Source organism: Petromyzon marinus, chromosome 19, assembly GCF_048934315.1.
Source record: "Petromyzon marinus isolate PM22_M1 ecotype Great Lakes invasive population chromosome 19, UKy_Petmar_22M1.pri1.0, whole genome shotgun sequence".
Taxonomy (NCBI): Eukaryota; Metazoa; Chordata; class Hyperoartia; order Petromyzontiformes; family Petromyzontidae; genus Petromyzon; species Petromyzon marinus.
The window spans coordinates 3,198,925-3,220,568 of record NC_133685.1 but is presented as its reverse complement, the minus strand read 5'-3'; the positions used below and the strand labels follow the sequence as shown (position 1 = coordinate 3,220,568).

The window sequence follows — 21,644 nt, the reverse complement described above, 5'->3', positions numbered from 1 at the left end:
GTCGAGTCTCTGGTGAAGAGGGGTTCTGGTCGGATAACAGTCGTGGATCCCTCGGGATCCACACCGATCTCCATAACCCAACAATGTAACAAAGACATTATGGGACCTCCCTTGCCAGTACCAAGGTATATATAAAAAAAAATAGGTTTTACCCTTTCTGGCAATAAAAGAAAGCGGTCTCTGGTGTGGACCAATCAGAGCATGCTGTCTTTTTGCATGTTCACTAGTAAATGTGGTTAAGGCAGACATGATTCCTTGGAAAAGGTTTCAGTTTGGTGTTTTAACATCTTAACACAGCTGTTTTATTGCCAGAAAGGGTAAAACCCTTAACGTAACAAAGGATGGTGTAAAATCACGTGTGCGTGTGTGTGATGCGAGACCCCACCAGTGAAATTCGAATTAATTTGGCGGACGGTGCGGACTTCCTCCACATCCGGATGGCGATCCAAACCAGCCCTGGTGCCCATTGGTGGTTGAGGCAACGTTGCTTCAAAAGTACGAGTTCGGGAAGGTGCTAGGGTGTAGCTGGTACGAGTGTGAACTGGATATGCGTAAATTACACTTTAGTCACTGTGTTGAACTTCTTTCGCACCGTACGTAGCCAACCGTGCTCAGAGGTGCCGGGGGATAACAAACTAAAACTGCACGACTCGGCGAAAACTCTCGTGGTGCCCAGTCTTCACAAAATAAAGACAAAGTCACCATTAACCCAGTGTGGTCGCCGGTGAAATTGTCTCACACCAGTCGTAACACGCATAAAGTGACTGGGCTGGCCGAACACTGGAAACGCATCCTAAAGGTCACGCAAGATTTAGCCTGCAACTCGGACCCAACCACAACACGAGAAGACAAATTCACCTTTCTTTTATTGTTAAAACTTCTTAGACAGCAAATGCATTTTTGCCCTGCATGTAGTGATTACTGCCATAACCGACCGACTTGTGTTCAACGGTGAACAGGCTGCAGTGGTTTACAAGACGGGAGAGTGAAGAAGCCGATTGGGCCACGCAGACCCACACACAGCAGTCGCTCTCCTAAACGTTTACATTCAATGTAAAAGTCCTTCACTTAGCAAACGGAGAACTTTGCGAGGCACGGCTAACCTCTTTCACAAAGGGTAGCGAATAACCAAACTTTCAAATAGCTTCCTATTTTGTATTCATCTCACAGCCTTTTGCCAATCCCACTGTGCGAAGGGCCCCCCCCCCCTTTTCCCCACCGCCGTGTCGACCGTGGGAATTTGTTTGACCATACTTCACCGCGCAGGTCAGTGCGGGGTGAAGCAGGGGCCCAGAAACGGTTCAGATATCACTGGCCACGGACATTCGAATAAGTTGCGAGATTTTTTTCCATTTAAACTTGTAACGCGTGCAGCCTCTGCTCGCGCTTGGAAAGAGCGCGAACGACTCGAGAGACGCGAGGAGCCGCAGTAGCGGGAAGGAGACCACGTGGAGAGCAGGCGCCAATGATTGCCCAAGCTCTGCGGGTCCTCTGTATGTTAAGGTGTTATTGGCGAATTAATGAGTGCTTTACATGTGGGAAGAAACCAGAGCGCTTGGAGAAAACCCACGGACGCGAGGGGGAAACGCTCTATCCCACACGGACTTAACCTGTGGAGTCCATATTTTTTTCTGTACCGCATTCTCCTGGCAAAGCCAAGGCATAGCAGCACCTCGACGTCCCCCCTCTGGAGTTAGTGCGACCCCCCCACCAACCCTCACGTCAATATTAAAAGGCCACTAAAGCCTGGCTAATTGGTTGTGGCCAGGAATCAAACTTGGGGCATTTTACATTTTGATATGTAATTTTAGAGACCGTTGTCAACCCACTGCTGGATGAGGCCTTCCCCACGCCGTGTTGTTGGTCATTGCTTAAACGACCTCTACTTCATAATACTGGTGAGTGTGGACTGGGGTCAGATAGCATTCACCATCGAATTTCCAGGAAACGAACTTTGCTTGCCAGGCTTATAGTGATATGCACTAACCACTGCGCCAACGCTCTGCCCAAACGATGGGATTGGTGCCACGATAATGAAACACAATGGTATATTACTGGACTTACAAAAAGGCATCACATATTTAACATTCGCTCTGCCCCACCTGGTTTTGGCAACAACAACAAAAAAAAAGGTTTTCCAATGTCTTGGCTAATATTGAGTCGCAAAAGGAGTTGTGGTTTTCTTAACACAAACTCAATTACCTTCAGTCTGAAGATCACCGGTCATTCGTGCGACGTTGGTTAAGCAGCTCTTTTTGGGAGGCACTGTTTAGTGTTGTTCTTGTAAAAAGGACAATTCAACTACAAAACAAATAACGACACAATCACATTCTACGCACAATTCTCAAAACAAACCGTTTCTCCCCACTGCGGCTTTCTCTCCATGCCCTCCAACATGGCATCGAATAAAACCATGAAAGTGCGCTGCTCGCAGAAAAATCCTTGCAATGGCTCGCAGAAAAATCCTTGCAATGGTAAAAGTACAATTACTTGCCACGTTTCAAAACGATAAGTTAACGGGGGTGGGGTGGAAAAATGCACGTCGCTGAGTAGCGTAGAAAGGCGCTTGAGAAGGGGGGGGTGCGCGCCGCAAGCCAGCACGATCTTTCGCGAGTCGCCGACCGTGATTGGCACGGGCCCTCCCACCCCGCTGCAACGAAATAAAATGTCTCTTCTACATAGCCCGGCGCCTAGGCGTCAGACTCGTCGACCCATGGGGCTGCACACAGTGGATAGCCCACGCCACACTCTCCCAAACCCTGCGCCACGCCCCGTCCCCCCACCCCCAGAACCAGACTCGACCGCCGACGCTCGCGTCGTCCACAGGTTCGTCCGCCCGTCGATTACGCCCACCACTTTCGCGTACACCCACCACGATCGCCGCACTTGCGAGCGCCCGCCAACCCGCCCGCCCGCCCGCCCGCTTTACATTTCACAAACCCCGCTGCAACAAATCCGCGCTTCGCAGTCCCATCGCGAAGACGTGGTGTACTGTAATGGGAGGGGAGAGGGGGTTTGGTATCATGGGCGATATTGGCCTCAGTGGGGAACGGGCGAGATGGGAAATGAGTCCTGACAAGGCTGACCACAACAATGCAAGTGCACACGCGTCTGTGCGTGCGTGTGCGTGCCAGATGTGTACGGGTGCACGGAGGAATGAGGGCGTCACATGAGCATGCAATGGCACTGCACGCTGGGAGTCCTCTCTCTCCGCCACTTCTCCCTCTTCTTGTTCTTCTTCTCTGGAACCTGCTCCCTGCAGAAGACAAACAAAACGACGATTCCCTCGAGCGAGTGCCAAGAGCCGAGAGGACCGACTGAGGCTGACACGGTGCGCTTGATCTCATGGGGCAACGCCGACGCCACGACCGGTAATGCGACTTGGGGGGAAAAAAAAAATTGGGTAGCGGAACGTCAACCGGTAAACTTTTTCGGTGGAGCGAATGCACCGATTGGCACACGCGAACCTGCAAACCGCACGGCGCTCTAAGTCCCCGTGTGGGGCATGCGCGCCTCGTTTCTAAGTGGCAAGGTAAAGGTGCAACCCTGCAACCGCTTGCTCATGGCACCGACGGCGAAAGAGCCTCTGCGAGAGATTGACATTAATACTTTACCCCACCAATACATCACGGAAATCAGCTAACCTTTCCGCTCTCCCATTCAGTTATCGGCAATGCACACAAAGAAAGATTTTAACGAGATCATTTAAAAAAAAAATTTACACGATAACCACGCTGTCGCTTACCGGATGACCCGCACGAGCTCGTGGAAGGCCTGGTCGACGTTCAGCGGCGGGTCCTTGGCGCTCGTCTCGATGTACGGGATCTGCACGACAGAATTCTTACGCGTCATTTTGGAAACCCCCGGGGGTTTACGCTTTTCTACTGAAGGCAATAAATAGGACTCGCCTGCCACTACCCCAAGCAGTGCCATGGCTTTGTCTGTAAGGTACGTGATTAATTGGCCAACTCCCAACATGACCCAAAATGGATGCATTTTGGGCCTTCGCCTCCACCTGCCTACCCCTGTAAACATCGCTTCGATTGACGTTGTCACATACTTTCAGGAAACGCATCCCTGACGGAAACCGGGGTATTACTGCATATCCAATGAACCAAATAATGTATTATCTTGTGCCGTGGCGGAGGGGTGTGGGTAGGGTGGGTTGGTGGGACGGGTAAGCAACGTCGTTTCGGGGCGTTACGACCGCTGTCCTCACGTTGTACTTGGCCGCCATGTCGCGGCCCTGCTCGGACGAGATCTTGCGAAGGTGCAGCAGGTCCACCTTGTTAGCCACCAGCACCATGGGGAATGAGTCCCTGCGGGGGGCAGGAAAGAGGACAGGGCAGACGACAACGGCACCCAAACACACACAGGTCAAGTGCGTCAGAGGTGAGATGTTAACTCCCTAAAACTATTTTAAAAAATATTTCACCAGGTAAGGTCCGATTTTTCCCCTCCACAAAAAAAACACGTGTTTAGAGCATTTGGCTGCCATATATTTCCAGATAAGCCACTTCGTTGAGCTAACATTTGTGATGGCCAAGTTAACTATACAGTTCAGTGGGCCCTACCTGGTAAAATAAAAAATAGTTTAAATAGTAATAGTTTCGTGGCTGCTCTGATAGTTGGCGAATGGAGAGGGAGAGAGGGGGCGTGTGAATGGGTAGGCTTGATTTAACATGTAGGCTTTCGCGACCAATATTATTCATAATAAAGGTTTTTGGGTTAGAGCGCGTTATTCATAAATGTATCGCAACCCTCCACCACCCAACATGGCCAATCAGTAAAAAATGTGTCGCAATTTTTTAGTACTATGTTTAACTGGTAATTACATTCAGCATCATCGGGCAATTTGTAAATGTTGTGGATTCACTATTCAACGTACCACATTGTCAACGTACCACATTTTTTACCGATTGGCCGTGTTGGGTGGTGGAGGGTTGCGACACATTTATAAATAATGTGATCTAACCCAAAAAACCTTTATTGTGTATGGTAGGCTTGATGTCTGCGATGCCCTCCGATTCACACGATCCTCTTTCCGTCTCTCAATGTAATTTCAAGCATGTAAGCAGCCCCCTACGCTTGTTGCGGAGGTTCAACTCACGCAGGACGCTCTCGTGTTATCACTGCGGGTGAAACGGTCCTGAAATAACGCTCCATCGCTTCACAGTGGACGTTAAAAGTTCCCCCCGATGCCATTCGAAACGCGAAGGTCCACTTCCGCTAAATAAAAAAAAAATCACACCGCAAATTACTCTATTGGGATCACACACGGCAACGTCGACACCCACCACCCCTGCTGTAAAACTACCGACTACTTCTGTGAAGAAAAAAAAAAATCGCACCTTTCTCCGCGATAACCTCACACTGTAAGAATACGCGCGGATACCTAAACGTAGTAATAAACCATCGCTATTATTGACAGATCACGAAGATCTATCGATAAGAGCGACGGGGGGCTGCCCGCACGCCGACACACTCACTTGTCCTTGACGCGCAGGATGAGCTGGTGGAACTTGTCGATGTGCTCGAAGCTGGTGCGGTCAGTGACGGAGTAGACGATGAGGAAGCCGTCGCCCGTGCGCATGTACTGCTCGCGCATGGCGCTGAACTCCTCCTGTCCGGCTGTGTCCAGCACTGCAGTGGCCACAAAGACAAAGATCCCCCACGTATATAGCCTGTAACAGACTGTTGGGGCAAGCGCTTTTAGCGAGTAGTACCTACGAAGGCCGGCAAGGTACACCAAGGGGGCGGGTGGTTAATACCATGCCCGGCCGCCTTCGTCCATTGTTCATGCGCTGTACAGGGTATGCATTTAAGGCCGAGTCGACCTAGGGAAGGCACAGAACCGTCTAAAATAATTCGCCACCATTATTGGTTTCCAAGTTTGTTTTTTTTATTGGTCTCCAAGTAAGCAAGTTGGAAAGTTGTCCATAGGGCAATTCCCAAATAGCAACACACCTTTTACACAAAAGTTTTGTTCACATTGGATGATTTTTTAACGGGTGTTATCATAACCCCGCGTTACACAAAGCTAACGCGTTAACTCTTTCAATCCGTGTTAGAAAGCCTAAAAAGAGACGCGGGTTCCCCGTGTGGAGCCTTTACCAGACTATTGGAAGACAAGTGCTGTTAGCGAGAAACTATTGACGACCAGCGTGGTAACGCATGGTCAAAAAACCCCTACGACCCAACATGGCATTGGACGTCACTCATTCAGCAGTTCCACGACAAGAGGACTATAACACACGGACACGAAAGCCCATTGACATGTATGTTTGTTGAATTTCTTTCGCACCGCACGTACCCAAACCGCGCTAACTGCAGGTGTGGGAGAGGACAACAAACCCAACACACAAAAACAGTTCTAAAGAAATGTGTTTTCAATCTCGAGGATTTACAAGTGCACAGCTCCAGTGGCTTCCTAATATATGAAGAAAAGAGCGTTCCAGACGGCCGAAGGAGCGCATCTGAAAGCGCCCGATGAGGTGACCATCTTTGACGCAACAGCAAAGGAATACCCAGTGTACCAACACAAATGTGAATCGGCCAGCGCATGCCTAAAGAACGGCTGACGATGAAGGCCGAGGATGAAGGCCGAGGATGAAGGCCAATGACGCGGTGTCGATGCAGCATTGGCATAGCGCCTTGCCCAAGACGGCAATGATTTTCCAAATCAGGACTAATAGAAACGACCTCGCAACCCCGGAGAAGCCATTAAGGGGCGACCACACCCAGCGCATTCGACATCTGCAGGGCGAGAACGCCCGCTTAATAAAGTGGGCGTCTGGCCCCGCGCGGCTACTCCATTAGAGCTTTTGTTCCACATTTTATTATTTATATTCCCTTGGCACACATCAAGCGACAGGGTTAATGGCGCCGTCAATTTCGTTGTCGTTGAGAATGGTGCAACTAAAAAAAACAACGACAAAAGAGATCTTATCGTGCAGATGCGTATCTAGGCCGTGCGTTCTCCGCAAGTTCCCGATCTGTCCGATACGAGCGTACGGCTTTCATAATGAGACAAACAGACTTAAAAAAATTACAGCTGCGTGCGTGTGACGAGCACGTGGCTCCGAGGTCAAAAGTTGCCGAGCCGACACCACCGAGATCCTCGGTTCGAATCCAGCCACACGTCGACCTGCAATTGAACCGCGTTCATGGTCACCACTGACAAAACGCCGGCTCAAATCCCGCCCCCCCCCCCCCCCCCACGGGTTCCCGAGAACCGTGGTCTCTGGCCCAGGGGTGGGGTCAACGTCCGTCGATGTAAACGCCGCGTCGCTCGCAGCGCGGCGCATTTTATCACGGGTGGGCGGTCGCCGGCGATAAGAGCGGTGGGGGTGGCGGCGGCGGCGGCGGTTGTAAATATTTGGTCCACGTGCACTTGAGGACAATATAGAAAGGCGGCACAGCACGCACTCGGAAAGCGAAGGCTATTGTTGTTTCACAGCATACGTAGAGACCGGTTTAAAATCGTGCCGCAAGGTCACGGCTCCTCCAACAAATGGGAGTGCCAGCCCCACGAGATCGACGCCGCTTCGTAAAAAAGAAAAATTTGACCTGCCGTGAAACGAAGGCGCCTGAATAATTCGCAATAGCGGCTGCGCCGAACAAGGCTTTAATTATATTTTAACTGGAGCTACCCCGACCACGCCAAGACGACTCGACATGCAACAGAAGTGCGTGCCGATTTAAGACGCCACAAAGTTGGCACCGCTCTTCACGGAGACATGTTGACGTTGAAACGCACGCACGGACGCACGGACGCACCACACCCCTCTGGAAGATCGTCGGTCACCGTGGGTGTCACGGTGTTGGCGCAGCGTTTCAACGCGCCGCACTATGGACCCGCCGAACTGGCCTTCGCCGCGCCATCTGAACAGGTCCCTGGGGGTACGCCCTTGAAACCAACCGGCACCAAATCAACGTGGCCAAGTGTGGCCAAAACAACTCCCGCGACAAACACCTGCGCACAGAGACCGTCGTCCAGCAGTTGATTGATGAAGGGTTGTGGGCCCGTGTTTACGCAAACTGCACCTTTGTCAATACACCGTGATTAAGCGGTAACGGTAAGGGAGCGCTTTTGCATCGCACGAGCAAAAGTGGAAACATTATTGGTGGCTTGTGACTGGACAGGGAAGATTCAAGCCCGCATTCCAGCCCAGGACTGAAGCAGTCAGCTCGCAGCTACCCAGTCACCTCCAAAAACATCGGTCAAATTGCTTGCAGCCAATAAATATTAAGAGCGCACTTTGCTTAGAATCGACGTTCGTAAGAAACAAATTAAAGCCCTGCAGAGATTTTCGCAGTTGCTCTGTAAATCTCACCGGTGATGTGCTTTCGTGTTGCAGTGCGCGCCTGAAAAATCTTCCGGCGCGTGGGGCAAAACTTCGGACACCAACGCGGAACAACACGGGCCAAAAAAACAAAACACATCCGACGGCTATTATTGAAAGCATGATAATGAAAGCTGAAACGGGTATCGTTTCATCGCGACCCTTGGTGGCTTTGAGTATTTTATTTATCTACCGTTTTCCAAGCCGTAGTTTCTCATTAAAAAAAAAGGCGACCCCCCAGGGCGACGGCCAATACCAACACCCACTAATTGTCACCAAGTGACGGTGACGTCACCATGGCGTCTGTACCAGACGCATTTTGAGGCCACGTGAAGTGTTGAAGGCTCGCTGACCAAACGCGGGGGTTGTGCACGCGCGGCGACGGCGGGCGGGCGTTCGAGAGCAGCGGAAAGTGTTTTGCGTGGGCAGTGGAGCCCGAGGCCACCAAAACAACTCTTACAGTGCGAACACTGAATACGCTCCGACGCGCTCGTATACGCTACGACGTGGATTTACGCAATCTCCGAGTGCGACAGCGTCTCAAACCTGCCGCACGGAAACGGTGGGTGTTGTAATTTTTTTCGACGGTCATACATCTCAACGAAAGTCTTATGGTTCTCTGTGGGTATATAAGCATCTACGCAAGTGTACACATGTTTTTTTTTTGTGAATATATGGGTCTATGCGAGGATATTTGTCTCTCAGGGAGTCTATGGGTCTCTGAAGGAGCATATGGATCCCTACGCGAGCATCGATGAGTCTCTGCTAGTCTCTGGGCGTCTGCGAGCCAATACAAAACGGACTTGCATAGCGCACAAGTAGAACGCCACCTCAGGACGTTGTCCGCAAAGTGGGCGTGTTTTTTTTTCATGAAATTTTTAGACAGGGAGGCAGTCGCATGCTTGTTTCAATTGGGTTGTTAAACGTCGACAGCCGGTAAACCGGTGCCCGCTTTCAGATGTATTTCCCGGTCCTGAAATCGATTGCCGATTAAAGGTACCAGGGTGCAAGCCCCTGCAAGTGCTTTCCTCAAGCCACCGCTGGCGGAAGGGCCTCGTTCCACACCGGGCACACGTCTTGTAAGCGGCGAGAGCGGCCACTGTCAACGCCACCACCGCACGCGACCCGCCGATCGGCAAACTGTGTTGCACCCATCTACACCACTGGGGTGGCCAGCGGCGGACAGCAGAGAAGACACGCCTCTTTAACACGTGGGCGGCTTTCTCCACACCAATGTCGTCCATGTTCAAGGTTTTTTTTCGGGGGGGGGGGGGGGGGGTTAGATGGCATGAAAACCCACCGCCAATGGACACAGCCAATTAGTAAAGTTTTGTCCCGCACACAAAACACCCGCCAATTAGTTACTCTCCAACACACATTACTGATTGGCTGTGTCGGGCGGTGGTGGTGGGTTAACGACACATTTTTAGATTTACGCGATCCAACTTGCGCCACCGTTTCAACGGCCGTGCCGCGACATGGAATCGAACCGGTGACCCTGGATTGCGAGTCGAGTGTGCGGTGGCCAACCACATTACACACCACAAGTGGCAGCTGCCCTTCTGTATTTCAGTGGAAAACTAAAAGAAAAAGAGGTCAACGCGTTGCTTTTATTGCGCCGGGCGTTGCTATACGTGCGGGAAACCGGTCGACAGTTTGTTTCAAGCGGTTCCAGGGAACGCAATTAATAACAATCCCAAGTTGCAACGGAAATGAAGAGCGGGGGAGAGAACAGAGGATGGGAGATGATAGAAGCTTAAGCCGCGCCGTTGAGGCGGAGCGCCTACCAAGAGGTCATTGCAATGCGTGCATCACGGGCAGCGCAATTGATTTGCAATCAATCAATGTTTACGTATTTACTCAACGCGCACGCACAAAAAAATGTACGATCAAGAGCTGGGGCGAGCTGCAATATTATTCAAACCCGAACACGTGCCACGAGCTTTTGTTTGCGCAGTCATTTGCTGACCACACCGAGGCAATAAACTAACCGCGGCTTGACAACATAATGTGATCCTGGACGAGTGCCCAGCATTAAAAAACCAAGAACCTCTGCAAGTGCTGGACCGTCGCCATTGGCACAGGCTCAGCTTTTAACAACCCTGAGTTACCCACGGCCCATCTCGCCCACGCTGCACTCCACGAGCTGAGAGGAGAGCAGCAACAGCACCACAGCGAAGAACGCCCCCCCCCCACCCCCCTGCTTAGCCAGGCAAGCCCACAAAGGTATTTTAGCCAGGCAAGCCTCACTGAGTAATTTTAGCCAGGCAAGCCTCACCGAGTTATTTTAGCCAGGCAAGCCTCACCGAGTTATTTTAGCCAGGCAAGCCTCACCGAGTTATTTTAGCCAGGCAAGCCTCACCGAGTTATTTTAGCCAGGCAAGCCTCACCGAGTTATTTTAGCCAGGCAAGCCTCACCGAGTTATTTTAGCCAGACAAGCCTCACCGAGTTATTTTAGCCAGATAAGCCTCACTGAGTTATTTTAGCCAGGCAAGCCTCACCGAGTTATTTTAGCCAGGCAAGCCTCACCGAGTTATTTTAGCCAGACAAGCCTCACCGAGTTATTTTAGCCAGACAAGCCTCACCGAGTTATTTTAGCCAGGCAAGCCTCACCGAGTTATTTTAGCCAGGCAAGCCTCACTGAGTTATTCTAGCCAGGCAAGCCTCACCGAGTTCTTTTAGCCAGACAAGCCTCACCGAGTTCTTTTAGCCAGACAAGCCTCACCGAGGTATTTTAGCCAGACAAGCCTCAACGAGTGATTTTAGCCAGACAAGCCTCACCGAGTTATTTTAGCCAGACAATCCTCACCGAGTTATTTTAGCCAGACAAGCCTCACCGAGTTATTTTAGCCAGACAAGCCTCACCGAGTTATTTTAGCCAGACAAGTCTCACCGAGTTATTTTAGCCAGGCAAGCCTCACCGAGTTATTTTAGCCAGACAAGCCTCACCGAGTTATTTTAGCCAGACAAGCCTCACCGAGTTATTTTAGCCAGGCAAGCCTCACCGAGTTATTTTAGCCAGGCAAGCCTCACCGAGTTATTTTAGCCAGACAAGCCTCACCGAGTTATTTTAGCCAGACAAGCCTCACCGAGTTATTTTAGCCAGGCAAGCCTCACCGAGTTAGTTTAGCCAGGCAAGCCTCACCGAGTTATTTTAGCCAGGCAAGCCTCACCGAGTTATTTTAGCCAGGCAAGCCTCACCGAGTTATTTTAGCCAGGCAAGCCTCACCGAGTTATTTTATCCAGGCAAGCCTCACCAAGACTCTTTCCGGACGGTCATGCACTGGGATATTTGGCCAATTTTGAACATGTTGGGGTTTTATTCGTTTTATTTTCACGAGTGCCATTATAATGGAATGGACTGGAGCCCCTGCCGATGTGATTGTGACGTTTCGGGGGTCATGATTCAATTCGAGGATCGATCCATTGTCTTCAACTGTGGTGAACATTTGTGGCTTTTGGATCACGTGAACCTGTTTCATTTAATATATATAAAAAACAGGTGTACGAATTGAAAAATAATAATGTAATGATCTAATCTGTCCGGGTGCGATTCTATACATGTACCATGAGCTATAGAAACTATGTTAAACAGATCAATTGATTTATTAATTTACATTTTTACAAGGCGCAGCAGACCAAACGGAGAGCTTTCAGAGTGCAGTACAGAAAAAAACAATTGAATTTAATCCAACATATTCCAGGAAATGAAAATGTTTTAGATTCTTCCTAATTGGGAGAGTCTCAGGTGCAGGTTCTTCACGCAGAGCGTTACAAAACTGAGGGCCAAGGACCGAAACATCCCGAGCTCCGAAGCGTTTTTTTTCCCCATCGTTAGATTTGCATCGCAAATTTATCATACTCTGCTAAACCGTAGCGACAATGGCTGCGGTGCAACAGCGCCTTGCTTCAAAAGTGAATCAATTAATATCGCAAAAAAGCATACATTGAATCCACTGCGTTAAGAACTAACCATTTTTCGAATCACTCGCGTCGTATGCAATGGGTTCACGCAACGGCTTCTGCTACTGCAGACTTGCCCATGAACCTAAACCCTTTTTTAAAAATGTACTCCCGAATCAAACCGCAACACCAAATCGCGACGATTCACTGAATTGCCGGGAGGTGACGAATCTTTACACCTCCCTGCTGTAAGCTCAACTGTTGGGAAGCTCACCAGCTGCGTATTTAGAGTAGAAGATCATCAACTAATGCTGCCTTAGAAAGATAAATAGTAGTCATGTTGCCGGCAACTGCCCGGATATTTTTTGTCCATTATATACCGGTCGATATATATTTACGCGACAACTGCAGACACCAGCGGCCTCAATGTGAGTACATTCCCAAATCGAACCAAAATCCACCAATTCTGTCAATTCACCCAAACCCCGGAGAGGGGTTCAAAGGACGTCACCCGGCAGGAGGAGCGAGCGGTCGGTCATACCGTCAAGGATGGCCCACTGGCCGTCGATCTCCGTGTGCTTGAGGTACGAGTCCTCGATGGTCGGGTCGTAGTCAGCCACGAAGATCTTCTGGAAGAACTGGATGGTGAGGGCGCTCTTGCCCACGCCGCCGTCGCCCACCACCACCAGCTTGTACGTGGGGAGGTTCTCGTTGGGCACCGAGCCCGCCGCCATCATTGCTGGGAGCGGCGCCGCCCAGCGCTATCCTGCGGCGAAGCGCAGGGGAGGAGACGGTTAAGAAAAGTCAAGTTCGGTGGGGTGGCTCGGGGGTCAGGGCGGTGAGCGGGCGGCATCGAGATTCTGGGCTCCCAATTCCCGTTTCTGCCACCGGCGATTAAAAGCGGATTCTCAAGTGGAGCGAGTTGGTCTCAGCCCGAGATCAACCAATGGTTGCACAAAAATCCACGTCAAACATTTATATTTGTACCTGCACTTCATTTGCATGAATTACAGCTCTGAGAATTAAAATATCGGCTTGACAAACATTACTCTCTCTAGCAGGGTGAGTGGGAAAATGTTTGGACAAACGGTCACTTTGAAGGTAGCTCAAAGGTATTCGCTTCCATAGGTCCGCTCCCAAACACAAAGGATCGCACTGCTCAGTGAGAGATAAGAATGGCTACTTCGTCTCATAACACGACACCGACAGATCGGGATTGTCGCAAAGTCGACACGCTGAGCCCTCCCCCTTAAGGTTTGCCTTTACATTTCATGCCACCATATGTTCTCCAACCTCTGGGTGCCATGCCAATTGCCGTGTCTTGGTAACCTTCCCTCCTCCATACAAAACATGCGCCCACCACATTACAACCTCTTTTACTAATTAGGTCCGATGCACTTTCTCGCTTTGTTCTTTCATTAACCTCCAAGTTGTTTACCCTATCCTTCGATCTTGTGCAGCCCTTTTTCAATCCGCTGCCGCATGAGGGCCTCCCAACACTGTGCGGGTCATGGGGGATTCTTTTGACCTTACTACACCGTGCTGGTCTGTGCAGGTTGGTGATGGCGGGGGTGCGTGGGTGAGAGAGCGATGCATTTTGAGCTCCAATGTCCTCTGCTACCCACCACATAGCTTCCGCAGCCTATAGCAGCAACCTTTTAGATTTTCTAAATAAACTAATTTGTTTAGAACCGCTTTTGTGTTTAGTTTGTAGTCCCCCCCACCTCCAATGAGCAGTTGGCTACATACGGCGCAAAAGAAGTCCAACATACAACCTGTTGTGCACGGTAGTCACCCATACAAGCAACTATCCACATCCAACGCCGTTTAGTGTTGGAAAGGTGACGAGTTTTGGGCTCGCCGCTGGTGATTTTTTTTAATCAAAGGCTCATTACAGCAACGCAAGGTTAAAATACAGAGCTTCGAAATGCTACATCGTAAGTGGTGGGAAACAGGTCGTGAGAGAGAGCTAAAGCGACAAATATGAGCAGGAGACGAGAGGGATTTTAAGCATGACGGACACAACACAAGATGGAGAGAATGGAATCATCGGTGTAAGGAGATGCAGGTTGATGTCGCTCCAAGTGTTGGGAGCTTCCGCGGCCCCTTGCCGCAGCGCATGGAGCGAAACGTCGGACACGAAGATGCTCTTGCAGACAGTAAATTACTTTAAATGTTTTCAAATTAAACGTGATCATATTCTAGACGTATCCAAATTCGACACATTGCATTTCCAGAATATTATACAGTTAAATATATTCACGTGTGTATACAATCAGTTCAATATGATGGTGGATATCTAGGTCACCTATTTTAATAGTATAGCTTCTAACGCATTTCATCATGCGCGTTTTACCTTACAGAACAGGTCCTCTTTATAAATAAATCATAACTTGGTATCGGTGCCTAAAACAACAACAATTTACAAATCTATTTCCAATATGAATCAGTGTAAAGTACCTTACTGTACATTTTTCATTTCAGATGTTTTATGCAAACTGCCCCTTTGGGCCAATAGACGTACGACCTCAATATGCAAATAACTGTTGAACATACGTTTATATTGATGATGGTGATGAAGTTAGCCCGTTTGGTAAAGGACTTGGAGAAAAAACATTTTAAAACGACCTGCAAGTCTCCCTTGGACCAATCCCCGTTAACGCAACTGGGCTATCGGATCGATGGAGGAGCATAACGTTGTGAGTATTGCAACCTTTAAATATTTATTCATACCAGTCGTCCCCGAGTTACGATGGTCCGACTTACGATATTTCGATCTTACGATGGCGACAGCGATACGACAAAATCGCCATCAACAACCTAACATCGTTTATGCAGACGACGGACAGAATTTTGGTGAGTACAGTGCAATACGATACGTTACGATACGTTCAATGCATGTATGATACGTAGCTTTAGCGATTTCATTTTAGAATTACCACGATACGCATGTTAAAAGTTGTTTTATTGCAGATAGAATTGTTTCCTGAAAAAAACTTTCTATTAAATTGCAGTTCATAAATTAAGGCTAAGAATTTACCTTGTTTTTTTTACTTTACATTTTACTGTGCAATACAGTATTGTAATTAATAAATACATACAGTATATAGTTTATACAGTAGGGTACTGTAAATTGCTCTGTTATGCTAAATTATCACCATTCTTTAAGGCTCCTGGGTAGGCTAGGCCATCTTCGACTTACGATATTCTTGACTTACGATGGGGTCGTCGTAACACATCTCCATCGTAAGTAGAGGACTACCTGTACTATTCATACTGTCACTGTGAGTTCAACACGTAGTAGGATTTCGCAACAAATATTATATCCGTAGCAGAGTTTTTTTGGGTTAAGATCGCGTAAATATGCGTCGTTAAACCCGCCACAACTCTGGCTGTCCCGCCTGATGATGCTGGTTGTAATTACCGGCGAAACGTCACAGTAGTCCAATTGTACTTGTTAGTAGTGGGTTTACTCTCCGACACACTGCTGTTGCTGTACCAGTAACGAATTGTAAATGTTTGTAGTGGGTTTACTCTCCCGACACACTGCTGTTGCTGTACCAGTAACGAATTGTAAATGTTTGTAGTGGGTTTACTCTCCGACACACTGCTGTTGCTGTACCAGTAACGAATTGTAAATGTTTGTAGTGGGTTTACTCTCCGACACACTGCTGTTGCTGTACCAGTAACGAATTGTAAATGTTTGTAGTGGGTTTACTCTCCGACACACTGGTGTTGCTGTACCAGTAACGAATTGTAAATGTTTGTAGTGGGTTTACTCTCCGACACACTGCTGTTGCTGTACCAGTAACGAATTGTAAATGTTTGTAGTGGGTTTACTCTCCGACACACTGCTGTTGCTGTACCAGTAACGAATTGTAAATGTTTGTAGTGGGTTTACTCTCCGACACACTGGTGTTGCTGTACCAGTAACGAATTGTAAATGTTTGTAGTGGGTTTACTCTCCGACACACTGCTGTTGCTGTACCAGTAACGAATTGTAAATGTTTGTAGTGGGTTTACTCTCCGACACACCGCTGTTGCTGTACCAGTAACGAATTGTAAATGTTTGTAGTGGGTTTACTCTCCGACACACCGCTGTTGCTGTACCAGTAACGAATTGTAAATGTTTGTAGTGGGTTTACTCTCCCGACACACTGCTGTTGCTGTACCAGTAACGAATTGTAAATGCTTGTAGTGGGTTTACTCTCCGACACACTGCTGTTGCTGTACCAGTAACGAATTGTACTTGTTTGTAGTGGGTTTACTCTCCGACACACTGCTGTTGCTGTACCAGTAACGAATTGTAAATGTTAGTAGTGGGTTTACTCTCCGACACACCGCTGTTGCTGTACCAGTAACGAATTGTAAATGTTTGTAGTGGGTTTACTCTCCGACACACCGCTGTTGCTGTACCAGTAACGAATTGTAAATGTTTGTAGTGGGTTTACTCTCCGACACACCGCTGTTGCTGTACCAGTAACGAATTGTAAATGTTTGTAGTGGGTTTACTCTCCGACACACCGCTGTTGCTGTACCAGTAACGAATTGTAAATGTTTGTAGTGGGTTTACTCTCCGACACACCGCTGTTGCTGTACCAGTAACGAATTGTAAATGTTTGTAGTGGGTTTACTCTCCGACACACCGCTGTTGCTGTACCAATAACGAATTGTAAATGTTTGTAGTGGGTTTACTCTCCGACACACCGATGTTGCTGTACCAGTAACGAATTGTAAATGTTTGTAGTGGGTTTACTCTCCGACACACCGCTGTTGCTGTACCAGTAACGAATTGTAAATGTTTGTAGTGGGTTTACTCTCCGACACACCGCTGTTGCTGTACCAGTAACGAATTGTAAATGTTTGTAGTGGGTTTACTCTCCGACACACCGCTGTTGCTGTACCAGTAACGAATTGTAAATGCTTGTAGTGGGTTTACTCTCCCGACACACTGCTGTTGCTGTACCAGTAACGAATTGTAAATGCTTGTAGTGGGTTTACTCTCCGACACACCGGTAACGAATTGTAAATGTTTGTAGTGGGTTTACTCTCCGACACACCGCTGTTGCTGTACCAGTAACGAATTGGCACCTTTTGTTTACGCGACAAGCCCCGACTAATCGGCTGTGTCGGGTGGTGGCGGGCTTAACGACACATTTATATATGTACGCTACCTAACCCAAAACACCTCTAGAGTGCACTTGATAATGATGATGCTGCTGCTTGTGAGAAAGATGAACACACGTCGTAAACGATGACGACATTCACTTGTGTGTCATACCGACGATGAACCAACGCGCGTTCACACCCGGCTCAGACAGATTACGCTGCCTACCCATTGGGAGTAACAACGTGCACGTGAACATTATTTTACCTTACTCCACTTGCCACACACGTAAAAACACACACATTGCTTGCCTGTCCCACCTCGCTGTGCCTTGCACTACGCACAAGGAGTGACGCTGCGAGGGAGGCTGCATTCAAAACCACGTCCTTGTTTTGCTATGCTCTACACGACTATGATCCCCAATTGATCCAACCCGCACGGGGACCAGCGTGGTGAAGTATGGTCAAACTACCCCACGACCCATACGGGGGGGGTAGAGGCTCTCATCAGCAGTGATCAGACAAAGCCACACTGTACGTGCACGTACTGTACACGAAAGAGAAATCACGGCGCTCATTGGCGTTGCCGTCCACACGATTTACACTTTAATAAACACGACTTATTATAGGTTTAAAAAAAAAACTTTTATTAAACCCGGTCACAGTTAAGCCCCGCTCACTACATTATGAATGTTTACCAACAAGTGGGCGGGTGGGTGAATAATCTAGACGAACCCTCTATTGGTTAATCGAGTCTTACAATGTATCGGCTCGCCAGTTGAATTAACAAATACACCACAATGCACAACAACACCACCGCCGCCACCAGTAACCATAACAACATGAATAAATATTAATTAATCACCGCCGTCATCATCCACAAACAAACCTTGACAGCACTCGGGCGCGACCGCGGACCGCCACCCACCGCGGCCTATTAATCCTCGCCGTGTATCCCTCACCTCTCCCGGTAGTGGCTTCTAGGCGACGACGGCGAATACGGTGAGGTATGAAAAATCTCGGTTGGAAGAAAGCGATAACGGAGGCTGGCTCCGAGGTTCTGCTTCACTCCACCGTTGCGCTCGATAAGTCCACTGTCCAAATACGAAGACTATCTTTATTATTTATGCGACTATCTTTATTATTTATGTGACTACCTTTATTCCAGCAACTGAGTTCAGTCGCGAGTAGAACATCGGCCACTCACCACCCTTTATAAAGGCGAGCCGGTGCAGCTAAAAATAGCCTTAACCTTAGGGGGGAGGCGTTGCTCAATAATACCTTATGTCAACAAAATATTGCTTCGGGTCAATAACTATTATTATTTTATATCTTTAACCAATATTACCGCACGCAAAATTGCGTAACTATTGGGCGTCTCCATGGTTTTAGCTTGCGATAGTTGCTTTGTCTGCTTCTTACTTCCCTTCCGCGTATGCCAGAAATGGTTTGCTCCAAAGGTAAGCTCCACATTCAATGGACCGAGGGAATTACTAAATGCCGCACTCTAATTGGAGGATCGCTGCTGTGACGTCACCGGCACTCCGACCTTATCGTTGACGTCATTTTCGTCGTTCAAATGTCACCAAATCGCGCGGAGCTCATGGGACGAGGAATGAATTGGGGAATGACGAATGAATGTTGATATAAAAAAAACTAATGAATAAATTCGAGGATTGTATTACTTGTTTGATGCATGATCAATGTGTTCATCTATCCGTTAATTTGTTCGCCATGTGTCTTTGTTTTCAGCCTTCCGTGTTATTTTGAAAACTTCATCAATGCACCATAAATTCGTCAAGAACACCTCCATCGAGTCTCAAGACCCTTGTTTCCAGGAGGATCCTGCCGAATTGGCATTTTTTGGTCATGGATTCCATTATTAACGAGAGTTCGGCTTCGTGTGGGATTCAAGCGGAGATCTAAACTAGACGATTTAAAACAAATGTATTTTATCAGGTCAGGCCCAATGGGCTATATGACGATTTTTCCGTAGCTACCTGGCTATCACAAATGATAGCTCAATGAAGTGGATGATGTGTGAATGTATAACGGCAGTCAAATACTCTAAACATACGTTGATTCTAAGCGTGGAGTAAAAAATCCGGAGGACCTGGAAGAAAAAATCCACGCGACCACGGGGAGAGAGAGAGACACGCAAACTTGAAATATATTAAGCAGGCGTCGGGATCGAACCCACGAACCTCCTGTATACCAGGCGAGGTAGTTAACATCTCCTAGCCACCGTGATCGATCATCCCAGATCGCCGGAGGAAAGACATCACCACGCAGACGACGGGGGTGACACACAAAGCGACCGTACAGTGATTAATGGGCAAAGCCATTGTGTCCATCCACTGCTGGATGAGGGCCTCACCATCCCGGTTAACATTCGACGTTGCGCCAACAACGTTGTGGGTCAATCGTGGCCCAGCGTTCCGTGTTTTCCAGAACGCCGTGCGGATCGGGACGGTTTTGTCGTTGTTAAACCAACAATGCTGCCGAAATTACGGGCTCCCGGAATAGCGTGTTTCTGATGAAATGCTTAAAAACCCCCATGTTATGCGGAAGGGCATATGTAAAGCATTGCAAAGTTGCAGTTATTCTGAATTTTTACCACGCAGTTCGTGGCGTGTACGCCAGAGGGCGCACTAAGCCTACAAATCATCAACAGCTGCTCACGAAAGGGACTCGTGACACCAGCGAGTGAGAGAATTCTCAAATACTCCCTCTTCCCCTTGGTCCTCAACCGTTGTGGTTTTTGGTGGATCTCCAATCACGGCTACCGGCCCTGCCCCAGACCACCACCGGCGAGGAGATGTGAACCTGGTAGGCAGGAGGTCGTTGGATTCGATCCCGATCTCGACGATGCCTGCTGTATATTTGGAGTTGAACTTTCTCTCCGTGGCCGCGTGGACTTTTCTCGAGGTCCTCCGGTTTTTTTTTTATCTCCACATTTCCGCACGCACGATAAGCCACTTCCCTTGATTATTATTATTTGTGATGGCCAGGGGTGGCTTCTGAAAAATAGCTCTGTGGCTCAGTGGGCGCCTTACCCGGTAAAATAAAAGAGATAGATCGATGCATTCCCACCCCCACACATCTCTATTGAGGTGCACGAGGTGCCCCACACGCATCGTGCCTCACGGTCGTGGTGAAAATTCTCCCGAGCCTTCCTGCCCGCCTTTCGCTCCCGCCGCATGGAAGGAGTTTGCACGTGGGGGACGCGGGGGGGGGGTTAACACCCTACCTTCCTAAATTGGTTTTCCCGTAGTTTGCAATTAAGATTTAAAATAAATTAATTATATACTCCCGAGATTCGTAATGTGTGGGACAAGGCGAACCCCCCCCCCTCCCCCCACAAATACAGGGTGCTTCAAGAAAATGTTAACACTTCCGAGAATTTGCAACAACGCCACATGACATGTGCTGCTGCCTCCGGGCTCTGGAGACCACGTGGAGAAGATTCCAGGCCACGTGTTGACAACGATGGCGAACACTTGGGAGACTCTTTGAAGCTATTAACTTACATTTGTTATCATGTTAGTGTGTTATTTTTCCGTTAAAAACAATAGTCCCACCTAAGTGTTAACATGTTTTTGAAGCACGCTATATAGGGTGCTTCCGCCGATGCCCGCCGGCCGTCATGTCCTCGAGCCATGACGTATGACCTCACCAAGCCCACTTTTATCATCGTTCAATATTCGGATAGGGTTAGGGGGGCTGGAGGCCCCACGTGGGATAAAATACCCCTTTTGTTTGTCCTGGCGCCGACAGTAATGATGTATGTACAGAAATCCATCGCCAACTGCGGGGGTTAGGTTCCTGAACCCACCCCCCACACACCGTGGTTGGCAAGGGATGGCTACATGTTGAACTTCTTTCGCACCGTACGTAGCCAAGCAACCACAGTCAGGTTGGGGTGCAGATCGACCATCTCCTCCGGAGGCTCTTCCTGCTGCTGGTTTGAAGCTCAACAGACAAAACCAACAAGAAAGCCGCCTCCTATAAACAACCATTTAATGGCCACTCTTGCAGATTAATTTAAAATACCATCTAATCGTTCTTGGAAAGTAGCTGGTACACTTTTGGAAGGAGGCACCTCTCTTTATCTCTCTCTGTGTGCCAATTATAGCCCTGGAGGAAGTTTTGGCCAAGGGCCAAAACCCCATCGTAGATTAGCAGTTAAACTAGCGGCAGCGGCTGCTTGCAGGCGTCATTGGGAAATCTAGAAGTGATATCACACACACAGTAGCATCACTGGTTTGCATATATAACTTCACGTGTTG

The 21,644-nt window shown here is 48.6% G+C and overlaps 1 protein-coding gene across 1 annotated transcript; it reads right to left on the bottom strand.

Moving 5' to 3' along the window:
- Positions 1 to 849: 849 nt before the first annotated feature.
- LOC116943770 (ras-related protein M-Ras-like) lies at positions 850 to 20,675 on the bottom strand. Its single transcript, XM_032956981.2, has 6 exons — positions 18,318 to 20,675; positions 12,791 to 13,015; positions 5,490 to 5,643; positions 4,220 to 4,319; positions 3,746 to 3,825; positions 850 to 3,256 (listed from the first exon to the last, which is right to left on the bottom strand). The coding sequence occupies exons 2-6, from the start codon at positions 12,984 to 12,986 to the stop codon at positions 3,166 to 3,168; spliced, it is 621 nt and encodes a 206-aa protein (XP_032812872.1). The 5' UTR covers positions 12,987 to 13,015; positions 18,318 to 20,675; the 3' UTR covers positions 850 to 3,165.
- Between the last annotated feature and the right edge of the window lie 969 nt (positions 20,676 to 21,644).

Coding starts and splice junctions, on each gene's coding strand:
- LOC116943770 (XM_032956981.2), bottom strand. CDS start 12,986: ATGATGGCGGCGGGCTCGGTGCCCAACGAGAACCTCCCCACGTACAAG. Junction 5,644..12,790: donor CCAGTGGGCCATCCTTGACG/GTATGACCGACC, acceptor TGGCCACTGCAG/TGCTGGACACAGCCGGACAG. Junction 3,826..4,219: donor ACATGGCGGCCAAGTACAAC/GTGAGGACAGCG, acceptor TCTGTCGTGCAG/ATCCCGTACATCGAGACGAG.